The sequence below is a fragment of the Eufriesea mexicana genome, unplaced genomic scaffold (genome assembly GCF_001483705.2).
Source record: "Eufriesea mexicana isolate 0111107269 unplaced genomic scaffold, ASM148370v2 scaffold1920, whole genome shotgun sequence".
Taxonomy (NCBI): domain Eukaryota; kingdom Metazoa; phylum Arthropoda; class Insecta; order Hymenoptera; family Apidae; genus Eufriesea; species Eufriesea mexicana.
The window spans coordinates 323,606-338,444 of NW_016910007.1; the positions used below are offsets into that span (position 1 = coordinate 323,606).

At 41.2% G+C, this 14,839-nt stretch overlaps 1 protein-coding gene across 1 annotated transcript in view; it reads right to left on the reverse strand.

Annotated features, from left to right (window-relative positions):
• Positions 1 to 14,839, reverse strand: part of LOC108549379 (uncharacterized) — a 119,171-nt gene that overhangs the window by 13,112 nt on the left and 91,220 nt on the right. The window contains exons 5-6 of the mRNA XM_017902730.1: positions 7,828 to 8,124; positions 2,956 to 3,070 (exon numbers count right to left, since the gene is read on the reverse strand). Coding sequence (XP_017758219.1) covers positions 2,956 to 3,070; positions 7,828 to 8,124 — 412 coding nt within the window. The remainder of the gene's footprint in view (positions 1 to 2,955; positions 3,071 to 7,827; positions 8,125 to 14,839) is intronic.

The window sequence follows — 14,839 nt, forward strand, 5'->3', positions numbered from 1 at the left end:
TAATTAATTTTCTTCTGATAATTAATTCTGCTTCGAATTAACCACTTTGACGTAGTCGTTCGTTATTCATTTTTAATATTTAATCTAAATTCGAACGTGTATTAACAAATTTTAATTCCTTCCCCCACGAACTATAGTACGTGTCTATGTGTACACTATCGTTCTTGGATATTTAAAAATATTTTCCGATATTTTAAATATTCGAGAAATAGATACAACGAAATTCTGTTTCCTCAATTTAATTAATTTTCTTCTGATAATTAATTCTGCTTCGAATTAACCACTTTGACGTAGTCGTTCGTTATTCATTTTTAATATTTAATCTAAATTCGAACGTGTATTAACAAATTTTAATTCCTTCCCCCACGAACTATAGTACGCGTCTATGTGTACACTATCGTTCTTGGATGTTTAAAAATATTTTCCGATATTTTAAATATTCGAGAAATAGATACAACGAAATTCTGTTTCCTCAATTTAATTAATTTTCTTCTGATAATTAATTCTGCTTCGGATTAACCACTTTCACGTAGTCGTTCGTTATTCATTTTTAATATTTAATACAAATTCGAACGTGGATTAACAAGTTTTAATTCCTTCGTCAGACGAGTGATACCAAACTTTCGAACTATAGTACGTGTCTATGTGTATATTATCGTTCTCGGATATTTAAAAATATTTTCCGATATTTTAAATATTCGAGAAATAGATAGAACGGCATACTCTTTCCTCAATGTAATTAATTTTCTTCTGATAATTAATTCTGCTTCGAATTAACCACTTTGACGTAGTCGTTCGTTATTCATTTTTAATATTTAATCTAAATTCGAACGTGTATTAACAAATTTTAATTCCTTCCCCCACGAACTATAGTACGTGTCTATGTGTACACTATCGTTCTTGGATATTTAAAAATATTTTCCGATATTTTAAATATTCGAGAAATAGATACAACGAAATTCTGTTTCCTCAATTTAATTAATTTTCTTCTGATAATTAATTCTGCTTCGAATTAACCACTTTGACGTAGTCGTTCGTTATTCATTTTTAATATTTAATCTAAATTCGAACGTGTATTAACAAATTTTAATTCCTTCCCCCACGAACTATAGTACGCGTCTATGTGTACACTATCGTTCTTGGATGTTTAAAAATATTTTCCGATATTTTAAATATTCGAGAAATAGATACAACGAAATTCTGTTTCCTCAATTTAATTAATTTTCTTCTGATAATTAATTCTGCTTCGAATTAACCACTTTGACGTAGTCGTTCGTTATTCATTTTTAATATTTAATCTAAATTCGAACGTGTATTAACAAATTTTAATTCCTTCCTCCACGAACTACAGTACGTGTTTATCTGTATATTATCGTTCTCGGATATTTAAAAATATTTCCCGATATTTTAAATATTCGAGAAATAGATATAACGGAATTCCTTTTCCTCAATTAAATTAAATCCATCCCCGAAGAGGTTAAGCAAAATTATCGTACCGAGGAACGCAGACGAATAAAAATAGGATAAAATATAAGCTTACTCTCTTCCGTGTATATCGTGTATATGCAAGTTCACGTTACACCGTGCACACACGTTATCCTGTCAAAGTAAGAAGAAGAAGAAGAAGAAGAAACAGAAAAGAACAGAAACTGGTGTGATGTGAAGTTTAACACGATTCTCCAATCAGACTTCGTTTATTCATATTATTTCGAACAATAAATTAATTAACATTATAATAAATTAATACAAAAGAACACTGTGGTACATTATCGATTAAAACTGATTCGAATAAAAATAACGCTAAAAAGGCAGAAGAAAGAAAGCAGACGACGAAACAATACTTACAGCAATTTACAAGTTCGCATAATCCGTACAGTATCTATGCTCGACTCCCATCGACGGGCTCTACCCGACACGCCAAGAAGAGACGCTCCACCGTCGGCTCATCGAGTTCATTATTCGACATTACCTCTAAGAATCCCTTTTCTGAACAACGCCTCTACGCCAGCTCGGAACCAGGCAACCAACAAAGGCTGCAAAACGTTGCCGAAATTCGCGAGATATCAATTTCTTACAGCCGGCTGCGTAAATTCGCAAAGAAGAAGAAGAAGCAGAAGAAGAAGGAGAAGAAGAAGAAGAAGAGGAATAAGAAGAGATGGGAAAAAAGAAAGGGAAAATATGTACACCGAAACGATAAGATACAAAACCTGCGTGAATGGCTCCCGACCGGTAGCAAACGCGACACGCGGCGTCGCGCGTGTACGCGTTATCGCGTGCCTCGATCGCGAAAGTGTTAATTAGTCTCGATTCGCCAGCTTTCCGCTTCCTTTCGAGTTGAAAGAGAGAAAAAGGAAAAAAAAGAGAGAGAGGAAGAAGAGAAGAGAAGAAAGGAACGAAGAGCAAAAAAGAAGAAGGAAGAAAGAAAGAAATTCGCCTGTGCGCGAACGAATCTGCGAAACCTGCGAGATCCTCCCGAAAACGGAGAAAATGAATACTGATCTGCCCTTAATCTACGTATTATCCGGCACGAATCTCGCCAACTCGTGCTTCCAACGATTCAATGGCGTATCCGAGTGCGTACACGCTCTCTGGTGTATGCCCACCGAAAGAGGAAGCGGTAACGTGTCTGGGCCGCGTCGTTCCCCGGAAGTCGGGGCCGGAAGTTCGCACGAAACGCGAAACCTCCCGTGACATTTCCCGAACGACGGGATCTTGGTGTCGCGATCGATCCGACTCGCCGCGATCCACGAATCTTGGCACGTTGGTCGCAAACGTTATCCCACAGCTGGATCCGATTGGTAGATCGGTATACGGTGATCCGGACACGTACCACGACACGACACGTTTCATCTATCCGAGGTGGTGGTTCCTTCGAGCGGGCACCGTGGAGAAATCTACGACTCGTGTCGCCTCGGCGAACAGGATCGACCGATCGATCGATCGATCGCGCGCTACGACAACGCCAAAGAACGATGCGTCTGCCCGTTGTACGACAGGGATTCGGCGTCCTCGAATCTCGCGTCCTCGTCCGCCAGATCGACGCCGTAGTTGCTCGAGGTGTTGTCCTCCTCTGCAACAAAGGGCCAAAGCAAAAGGGGTGGTTATTAAATTAAGGCCTGCTCGACATAACGCCTCCGGCCAGCTCTCGCTATCTCTCCATCTACGCCAACTGCCGCCAAACCGATCGCTATCTTCGCCTGACGATCGCGAGCACCAGGGGTGGCGGACCCAAGTCGAATCGGTGCTTTTTCTCCTCGCGTACGCACACGGCCACGTATGCGCGTTGTGTCGTGGGCGATAACGAATGCCGTTAAACTGGTTACTCCGATTTTATACGTTTCTCCTCTTCTTCTCCCTCTGCGCGCCATTATCGAGCCGTTCATCCACGACGCGACACGTGAGCGGCCGAGGAATTGAAATGTAAATGACACGCCGGGCTTAATTCATCTTGGCGAGCTGCTCTGTGCTTACCGATCAACGAATCAACCATGTTCAATGCGATCGAGAAAATTTCCAACAATCGTATCGATCGTACCGGGTTACCGGAATCGCTGACGCTTGACACTCGAAACTGAGTTTTGCGATATGCTCACATGACAAGATCGCCATGATTGAGAATTGAGAATGATCCATGCATGCTACAAAGTTGCATATGGAGAAAGGAATGGTAGATGCACGTCGCGAGTTCTTGGGGTACGAAGCACTAAGCGCGGAAGATGATTTACGAAGCTGCGGATGGAGAAAGGGATAATGGATTACAGATAGACCGTGACACGAATTCTTTATACGTGTATATGGATCGATGATTGCAGGCGAGCTCTGCCCACGCGTTATTCGTCATCGATATTATTTGCATGGTTTTAGAAAAATATCGCGACCGAATGCGTGTCACGGAGCTGAATCTGTTTGCGATCCGGCGAGCAGCGCCCAAACGGTGCACCGTTACTCCGTCTTTATGGTTTGCTGCGTAAAGACAATGCAAATTATTCGAAAGCTTCTGTTCACGAACGTGTTACGATCTCTCTTATAATTTGCGTAACAGTGAACCGTCATTGTATCGTTTCCTGATGTAATTACGATACACGCGTGTGTATATACACATGTACGCAAGTTCGCAGCATGAAAGAAACTCGCGTTCAACTGCGCCTATTATAATTCAGAGAAAGGAACCTACTCTACGCGTCATTGTCCGCGTGAACAACCGTTGAAAATAACAAACGCGTGAAAAATATGACACGTGCCGCGATACGCCGGCAAAATGTCACCGATATACTGGGTGTTTCGGGTTCAAAAACGGCAGGAGGTTATTCTACGCGAAAAAATAAGTCGAAAAGGAAGAATAAAGATTTCTCGTTCGAAGCCTCGTTCTCCAGGAAATTAAGTTCGAAATTGTCGCGGTGGACGCGCGCGGGTTGACCGAATGCACTTGCACCGCGTGAACTTTCAAGCTCGTTCAGGCGAAAACGAAGCGTCAAAGGGAAAAATTTCATTCTACATTTCCGATTTATTTTTACTCGTAGAATCATCTGCCGTTGAATCGTGTCATTCGCTCGGCGACATCGCGTATAAATGCACGTAAAAATATCGTAGCTAGCCGTGCATCTCTGCCTGTTTACAAGCGCACGATCCCCGCGTGTAACTTTATCCCGTAAAATAGTTATTTTAAACGCGGTGCTCGAGTTTTAGGTACGCAAAGTCGCGGCACGGGAAGCTGTAAATAAATATCACCGATGATAACGAGATCGATGTTCGAATGCGTTCCGTGCCGGTAGCAATTCCGGGAGCCGATATAATTTCATTGATAGGGTACGTACGCGTCGCAAGTGGAGCAAACGACGAGTGCAATAAATTCTATCGGCGTTTGAAAAATCGTGGGTCGCGCTTGAGATAAAAGTCGGAATAATTCAGGATGCTGGAAGGCTGATGCGTAAACTCTCCCGTTTATGCGCGACATGCAACAGGTTTCTACGTCTACACAAACGTCTGCACGTACACGCGTGGACAAAAGCGTTTTATCGAGCGAAAGAAACGAAAGAATCGTATCAAAAGCTCCTTTCATTTCTCTCTCCAATAAATTATCACGATTTCTTCTCGATGAAACGAAACGTAACAATTAATTTTCGAAAATTGTCCAACTATCGACCTGTAATTTTTCCCCAGATACGATACACACATTCCCAGATTTTTCGCCATTGCGTATTTTCAGCGATTCCGGTAGTTGCAGCGTTGAAATACTATGTAATCGTCCATTTCCTATTTTCGCAAAAGGACGAGAAATCTCGCGCACACGGAGTGCCGAAGGTCGCAAGAAGCATTGGCGCAAAACCCTTCTCGAGCCGACTAATAATCTCAGACCTCTGCACGCCCGATGCGATCTCGAAAAAGCTCATCAGAAATTCATTTCACGCCCGGCGAAACTCTCCATAAGCAATCATCGAAGCGCTGAAAGATCAGCGATGCAACGCGAAGCATCGAAGGAGACGAAAAGAGTGGACGCAACGCGTTCGGAATTCCTATGAAAATTCGTCGAGACTCCGCGGGTCCCCGTGACGGCGACGCGTCGCGACGCAACGGTAGGAAGCGCGGTGGAGGGGGTAGAGTCGCGTTAGTGCGCTCGCTTGCTCGCGAGGAGGCATCGCAAGCGGAACTCTAGAATTCCACGGCTAGTTCTCCTCTGGGTTTTCGCGATTGACTGTGTTTAACGGGCGAGACAAGCGAGCGCGTGGGCGCGTATATTCTCAGAGGCGACTCGAACAAGGCGAATTCCACGCTGGATTACGACGATCGCTTGCTTCGCAGACGGCTCGTGAATGGCCCACGCCTCCGAGAGAAATAGATAAATGACCAGACGCGTATTCCGCTTTATCACGGCATGGGAAACGCGGCCCCTCGACATCGGCGATCCCTTGCTAAATGCGAAATGAAATCGGAATGGAAGTGTCGACCGCCACGCTGTTACTGTCTGTACGCCGAGGTGCCTTCCCGACTGGCTCTCGATGAAAAACGAGCCGATACTCCGAGTTTCAGTTTTTTCTTTCCTTCTTTTATCCTTTTGCTTTTCTTCTCTATTTTTCCTTCTCCTTTTTCTCGTTTTTCTCTCCGTTTTAACGTTATTAGCCGCGCAGTTATTTTATTACTCCGTATTCCTTTTCTCCATTTTGTTTCGCTCTGTGTTGTTATGCTTGGAAGGTGCTTGACTTTGGTTATTTTATTTCGCGCAATTTATCGGCAATCTGGTTATTGATAGCGAACTAGAAGGTGCACCGACGTTTATTTTAGAACTGATTTGCTTACTGTTTTACATGTTTTGCAAAGTGGAAATATTCGAGGACGATGATATTGCTCTTTCGCAGACCTTGCTGATCTTTGAAATTAAAACAGGTCATGCAGAACGTTGTTTCGAAGCTACAACTGCGAGACCAATCCCTACGACTGGTTCCAGGCTTATGGTTTTCACGGTGCTGACAATGTACTTTCGATTTGGAATTGATGTTGACTTTTATTCGGTTAGAGATATATTATAATTACACGTGCGATCTCGGCGCTTGTTATATACCTATGTAATTGTGTACGTATTTGGGTAAGCATTATATCACAGGTCGATAGTTGTACTGTCAATATGCAACATTCTGCACGCAATTGTTCTTCGATTTATGCGTAATTATGCATACCTGTTACTCGACACACCCGTAATCTATAATTCGTTCATCTATTTAATATCGAAAGCCAATTGGAATGAAGAAAATTCCACAGCTGGTTGCCACTGACTTCCGAAAAAATTGATTTAAAATTGATTTTAAAATGTCAGGTTTCGTAGAGACAATAGCGAAGATCGTGAATGACGAGAATTACCTCAGTGGCAGCCAGAAGGAGAATCGTGTATGACGTAAGTTCGCGTCTGCGGCTGCCAATGTATTAATACTCTAACATATCTAGCCCAAGCGTGCTTCGATATACATTCATTCCAACGAAACTTCACAGACGTAACCCATACGACCATTTTCCCAAACCAATCGCCGTCATCGTCGCCAAAAAACCATTACCCACAAGCCCAGCTCGTGCCAACGAACACGTCTCACGATTCGATCAAAGACTACCTAGCAACCTCTACCTACGTCCATCCACCAATCCCATTCAGATCCACTAAACCCACAAACAATCTTCCAAAGAGAATCTTAAAGAAACCATCTGTAATCTCGCGACGATACATCTAATATTATCATGCAAAGCAACGAGACAGCGTCAGTGGTTGCCATTTTGTAACAACATCTCACCCAACGTGCCTACCAGAAAAGAATCTCCATACGTCGACTGCCACAATGGTCACAATGGCCACCAGACGATACTAGTCTTTTAAACTTATACTTCCCGTATTTCAATCATTTTTTGAATATAGCACATTAATAATTCGTTATTTATTTCCTAAGAGTAATACAAATTTGCTCGTAGCAGTCAACGCGTTAGAAAACGAATAAACCCCAGAATCCATACTATTTCGTATAAAATTATTTCCCAAAATCAATCGTGGGAATGACCAAAAATCATTATCCACGATCCCAGAGACCCAGCGACCTATGTCTAGCCACTAATTCCACTGTCAGACCCACTAACTCGTAATCTCCGAAAGATCGTAAGGCCCAAAGCTGGCCGGTAACCGTGCGAAGTACAATGGGAAAATGGCGAAAAACATGGCGGTCGAGGAGTCTTGCGATAATCGCGAAGCATCGAGCAAGACTACTCGAGCACTTGGAACAGCCACGGGCCAGCAATCGTATTCATTGACCAGCAAGCGCGTGTTATCTACGTAATCGCGTGTGGAGGACTTACCGATATAGAGAGGAGAGGTATCGTAGGCGTTGCAGGGGCCGGCGTGTCGCGTCTCGAGGACGAAGCCTGTAACGCAGGCGTCCTTGACGATGTGACACCAGCTCGGATAGGTGATATTGTTGGTGGCGCACAACATGGTCGCCGATGGGTCGCGATCACGGTGTGTCCGGTTCCGGACGCGTTCCCGCTTCCGGGGACAACGATAGGTACAGGTCACGCAACGTGGCCGGCCTGACTTCATCTCCGACAGACACGTCTGCCCCTCGCGGCAGCGAATCGTTGTACAGTCTGCGTTCTCTGTGAAACGAAAAGAGAAAAAGGTGAGATTAGAACTGGGGTTGTTACACTGTTCGAGATATGATCGCTGAGGAACGGTGAATGGAAACTTTTCGGCTGATCGACGCGTTGACGGTCGTTGACCGAGGTGCCAACAGCTGTCGCGAAAATAGGACTTTGCGTCGCTATTTTCACGTCGTACGCGAATTTCGTTGGTCCCGTGTGTTAGTCGGGGATGTGAAATATTATGTAATAAACATGAGGTAACAGTAGCTTCGATGCTCTTCGAGCGACAGGACAGCCTGCCAATAAGGATCAAAAGTGACAATCGATGGGTCTGGTTTGACAGATAGGATGATTTTGTTGGGTCTAGGATCTTGGCATCTGTCAGACGAGTCTCAGATATGACATACGCCGACGAGACGTCTCTCTCGAAGACACTTGTATGGATTACACAGTGCTAGCGAATCATTTTCGTTTGCATAACTGTGCCTGTATTTTTTCCCCGTCTTCTCGTCTCGCGGAACTGAACGATGACGCAATTCAAACGTCGGAACTGGCACTTTTTCCACGCAGAGATAATTCCCAGCAGTGGATACCGTTCGCGAGCAAGCTGTCCCGGGTCGTAGTTCAAGTTTGACAGCGTTTAGCCTCCGGTCGCAGCCGATTTAAGAAAGCTTTGGTAAAAAGAATTTCAATCGGGCCAAGGTGTCCCGGGAAACGAAGTCGGGGATCGCCCAGGGAGACGCAAGTTCACGATCGTTCCTTGTACCGAGACCTTGAGAGCTCAAACGGATTGACCTCATCGCGGAAGATCGAGTGGCAGGCAAAGTCACGGATGTGGATTGATTTTCGCGAACGCGAGGCATCGCCGTGGAACGTGCACGTTACATAATGACGAATGGCACTGAAAGGAACTGGCTGGTGGTAGAAGGCTACTGTGACGGGGCAGAAACGAGAGACAGGTTCAATCGTCGAATTAGACGCGCTCTATCTTCGTCCGCTCGGTAGATTCGTGCGGTGACTCGTTCGCAGACACGATTACTGCAATAATATGTCGTTACACCTACTTGGGTCAATGGCCCACTTCTCACGGGGGGATCGTGTAATGTATTGCTCATTTTTCATCCTGCCAGTCGTCAACGCGTACGCGACCCGATGAAACGTTACGCAATTCGTGCATCGACCGTCCACCTTCGGATAAATAATCGTTCCACGATGGAGCATAGAATTTATCTTCAAATTTCCAGATCCATAGACGTGTTTTCATATGCGTATGTATGAGCCGTTCACTTCGCAAATCGATCAACTCTGTTTTTCGAAAAATCTTGAATTGAAGTGTCAAGCACTTGGTATAGAGGTAACTTTTTATATTTAAGACTTTTCAAAAAGTGGAGTTGATCGATTTGTGCAGTGAACGGCTCATATTTAGATGCTGTTGGGACTACACGGTTGTCTTGCCTAATTCGTTTCTCCGCCAGGGGGCCAAACTTCATTTAGGCCTGTGTCTTTGGCGTTGAAGATGTAACTAGATATTTTAAGATTTGTATGAATATTTTTGAAAATAGATTACTGAAAATTCAAATATAGACGAAGAGATGTCTTTTTCGAGTTTTTCGTGTATTTTATATTTTGTTCCAAGTTTTCCTAACTTCTATTAGGAGACTCACGTCTTTAATCTCAACGATGTAATTAGATATTTAGGTATATAGAAACGTAGGTGAAGAGGCCATTTTTGGATCTTTCATATATTCCATACTTTATTGTAAAACTTCCTCAAGTTCATATCTGTACTAATTTGAAATAATCCAAAATTTCTCTCCTGCTCTCAATGTTTCCCTCGATTGGAATTTCGAGTAGGCTAACTTCCCTTCCTGTTATTCCAAATAATTCCAAATTGTCTCGTTAGAAAGCAACGAAGAATATCTATCACCGATTGAATAAAATAAGTCTAAAAATTCCATTACGTAAAATAACATCCATTTCGAGAAAGTCGTGTCGAATTATCGTTAAAAGATGAAGAACAAAGGTCCAAGTGAATCGTGCGATACTTTACACGGATCTTCACTGGCCACGGTTGAATATCAATTATTCCCTCGCATCATATGAGGTATATTTGTTTGTCTGCCGGACGTCTGACGTACAAAATGGCGGACGTACATTCTTTGTCTGGTCTAGGGTTCCTAGTGCACGTGTAAGCCACGATCGGAGCAATCATCGTATCACTCGCGTGTGTAGTTGTAGTCTGTGTTGGCCGTACCACGTGGCTGTACTAGATTAATATTAAGTGATTCACGCTCCGTAATGCGATCCTTGTTGTTAGACACGATGCTTAGGCTACGTGCGTACTTTTATATGAAAGTCTGCTCGATGCTGGATCTCATTGCCTGTTACACGCTTGCCAGCGTTACATTGTTATACGCTGAGAGACATCTGCTTAGCGGGAGCAATTGAATTTATTAAGACACATTACGCAAATTGTAGTACCGAGAACATTATACTAATGAGAATACAGCGCTGCATCTTTATTAGAAAAATATATGGGAACGCGTGTATGGGAGATGTCGAAAACAACGTCTTCCTCTACTACAGGCCGAGCTTTCGTGCTGCTTTCATGCTAATCCATCCTTAATTATCGTTATCCTGATTTTTTAATACTTAACATCGTCTGTACTTGGTTGATTATTATCATTATTATCATTAGAATAGAAAAATTTTCCTTCGAATTTTCAATCATGGATCTCTCAAAGAATATATATTAGTCGTGTTAAAAATTATTACTCCGATTTTTATGGGATTTAATAATTCTCTCATGTTCGAATTATTAATAATTATTATTAATAATTATTATAAAAAGTAATTGTAAATATTTTTCAACGAAGAAGATCGAATATAAATTTTCATATTCGACTTTATTTTCATATTCGACCGACTTCGAATTTTTATATTCGAATTATAAGTTGCGGTATAGTGGTAACAGTGATACTCGCAGAGTAACAATCTCCGGGAGTATTGCAAGAGAAGTTGTCAATGAGGAGGATTGGCAAACGTGAAAGGGTACGTTTCTTAAATCACGTACTACATTTCGTGTGTCGTTTCGTAAGACATCTGTACACGGTAAAGAGATATCAAGGTAATCATGTCGGTACGAGCACGTTTCCGTACTTCAATCACCTACATTGTGTCAATGCTACGCCAGGTTGAATGACCAATGACCCTCGTGCAAGGCGTTGCATAACATTACGTTCTGTTTCTTAGCCATTACGTATCAAACGATACGGTAAATCGTAGCGCCTCGTTGCCTTTGACATTTAAGGCGAATCATTCACGGTGTACGTAATTATGTAATAACAAGCGTTACACGGCGGAAAAATCGACGAAAGAAATGTTTATAAAGACCGTTCAGCGATGTTTGCATTACTCTTCCTTTCAGAGGAACCGATTAACACGTGCAATTCTCGGAATAGACTGCCATGAATCTTCAACCACCCGCGGAAATCGAGATACTCCTCTTAAAATCCTTCGTTCCGCTATTAATTCCAGTTTTAAATGTTCGTAATTACACAGGTCGATTAAATTTATTTCTAAAATAATTAGCAATAAACGCAAAAAAATATCCGCGAAATGTCGGGCATTTTTAACATTTTCCTAAAAATTCGAGATATTTTTTAAGAACATTTATATTTTCATAGTTCAAATTACTATATATTACCAAATAAAATATCTGTTAATATCTCTAAATAATAAATTAACAGATTTAATTTATAAATTTTGCAAGTAATATAGAAAATTATAGTAAATCGAAGTAAAAATTTGCAACAAAGTAATTTTTACATAATTATAAAAATAAGGAAATAAAAATCGACCATGTGACAAACGAATTATACAGTAACACAGTAGTATAGGAAATAAAAATATCGACTATGTGGCGAAGGAAGAAAATCGGCGAATTGCGAAATTTGCAGAAAATCGGTTGGTAAAAATCGAACGAGGCGATTTCGATGACTCGTAACTCGCCAGTTAATCGAGTTTCTCTCTCAATCCGTAGGATAGCCGGCTCTTATAGGCAGAGTTCGTCAAATATATCATATTGAACCGTTGTCTAAGAAAATATGGCAACACGTCACTCGGGACGCCTCAATAGAGCTGTAAATTTGTAAAGGACCAACGACGTCTTCGACGAATACGAGGCTGTTTGCAAATCCGCGATATAACATGGTTATGATTTATGATTCATATGTGTGACGAGGGTCAACGCGAGAAGGAATGCACGCGGCCAGCCATTACGTATACGTATAAGCATTATGGCTCGCGAATGGGCATATGTTCGTGAGGCACGTGCTCGTTAAAGAGAATTACGCTTCGTCTTTCATGCATTATATTGTCTTATTCATGCATTTATTTACTCCACGTAATACGTAACATTGTTCGACAGGGAACGCCGTTCAACGTGTGAAGCGATCGGCGATAACGATAAGTGATTAATTATATCGCGGAATAGCTCAGAGGAATTGCTAATAGCATAGTATTATATCGGTATCATATCGATCTAATTAAAACAAATTGGTTCACGATAACGTCGTTGCTATTTCGCATAAATCGTTTTTCACGCAAAAGTTTGTATATCGCGGGACACTTATTTATCACCTCGCATTTCCTATAGCACAGGTGCACAAATTTTTCCTTTCGCGTGGGAAAATTAATATCGTTCGAAATTAGACGAATCCACGGTCTACCAATTTATAACAAAGATTTATAAATTACCAAATATCATCGAAAAGTCATCCAAGTCTCTCTCCTATTTAATTACAAATTCGCGTATTTATCATCGCTTATTGTTAGATGAATCCACAATTTGCCAATTTATAATAAAAATTTATAAATTATCAAGTATCATCGGAAAGTCATCCAAGTTTCTCTCCCATTTAATTACAAATTCGCGTATTTATCATCGCTTATTGTTAAATGAATCCACAATTTGCCAATTTATAATAAAAATTTATAAATTACCAATTATCATCGGAAAATAATTTTTCTCTCCCGTTTAATTACAAATTCGCGTATCTATCATCGCCTTTATGAATCCGCAATCTACCTATTTATAATAAAAATGTATAAATTACCAAGTATCATCGGAAAATAATTTTTCTCTCCCATTTAATTACAAATTTGCGTATTTATCATCGCTTAGATAAATCCACAATTTGCCAATTTATAATAAAAATTTATAAATTACCAATTATCATCGGAAAATAATTTTTCTCTCCCGTTTAATTACAAAATTCGCGTATTTATCATCGCCTTTATGAATCCGCAATCTACCTATTTATAATAAAAATGTATAAATTACCAAGTATCATCGGAAAATAATTGTTCTCTTCCCATCGCTTTTTCTTTCTCGCGTTTGGCAGTAAAAATCGATACTGGAGATCAGGCGATTTGATGGCCAAACGTTTGTAACAAAAATGTATGAATCGCGAAACATAATTGGAAACTCGTCGGTATTTTTCTCTCTCTACTTTAATTACGGATCTGCGTATGCATGAAATTTCATTGCTGGACAATCCCGTTCCCGAGCGTTTGATATTATAGTCTGTTTATTAACCGTTGCACGAGTTCCCTGACATACCTCGCGCATGGAAGTTATTTGAATTACAATGCCGATGTTAATCCGGATTTCCTTAATGTTTCTCTGCTTGGTGCTTTCTTGGCGGATCGAAAATAGCTCCGGATCGCGGTAATGCTAATCGCGGCAATAAAGATACGAGGTGCAAGCAGAGGAAGGGAAAACGAAGGGAGGGAAAGGGGATGAAAGAAGAGGGGAAGAACGAGGAGGAAACGGAGAAATGAGAAGCGGACAGCAGATGAATGAACCGTTTAATAGGCGGTTAAGTCAAAGAGCATGTAATAACTTCGTACCGAACAAATTCTTTCAGCGAAATTTATTTGTTTTTCTCCATAAATTAAAGCTAATTTACGGTGGTGCATTTTGCACGCCCACGCAGCCGTTCGTATGATTTAAAACAGTGCACTTGCCCGAGGGTTAAAATCGTATTCCGCTAAATATCCCCGCAAAAAGAACGCCTGTGGCTTCGACTCAACCCAATTCTTTCTTCCCAAGTGTCGCCATTATTTTTCTCTTCCTCCTTCAATTTTCCCTTCCAGTTATGCAACGCTCCTCGCGCGTTAATTGTACCGGGGTTGACGTGAAATCAAATAAATTCGCGTACGAACGTTAAAATCGTGATAAATTTCAAAATTAAAATCAGATTTAAGGATAGATTCGTATCAATTTTATCTATTGTATAATAGCAATTGCAACTTACATAAATACAATTTTTTATTCGGAAAATAATAGCGGATATTTAAAAATATTCGACATAGTAATCGAAAGGATGTTGTCGATTATACGACGACATTCGATAAATTTTTATCTCTCTTACCGGTAAATAAATAAATAAATGCAAAGACATCGATGCTCTCGGTTACACACCGTTGAAAATGACAAACCGGACGAAGTCCTTGGATTAAAAAAAATATTTGCAACAGTGATCATGTTTTTAAATAGCGGAAACATGTTATTTTCTCGATAGAGGAGAGTGTTACACCGCATTAATATCATCGGAGCAATCGTCTGGCGAGGGGTTGATGCTTCGTCTTCGTTTTATTTTGTAATACGATGTTTCCACATTTTTCCCCGCTCGTATCGTGTCGATCTCTTTACATGGTTGCAACG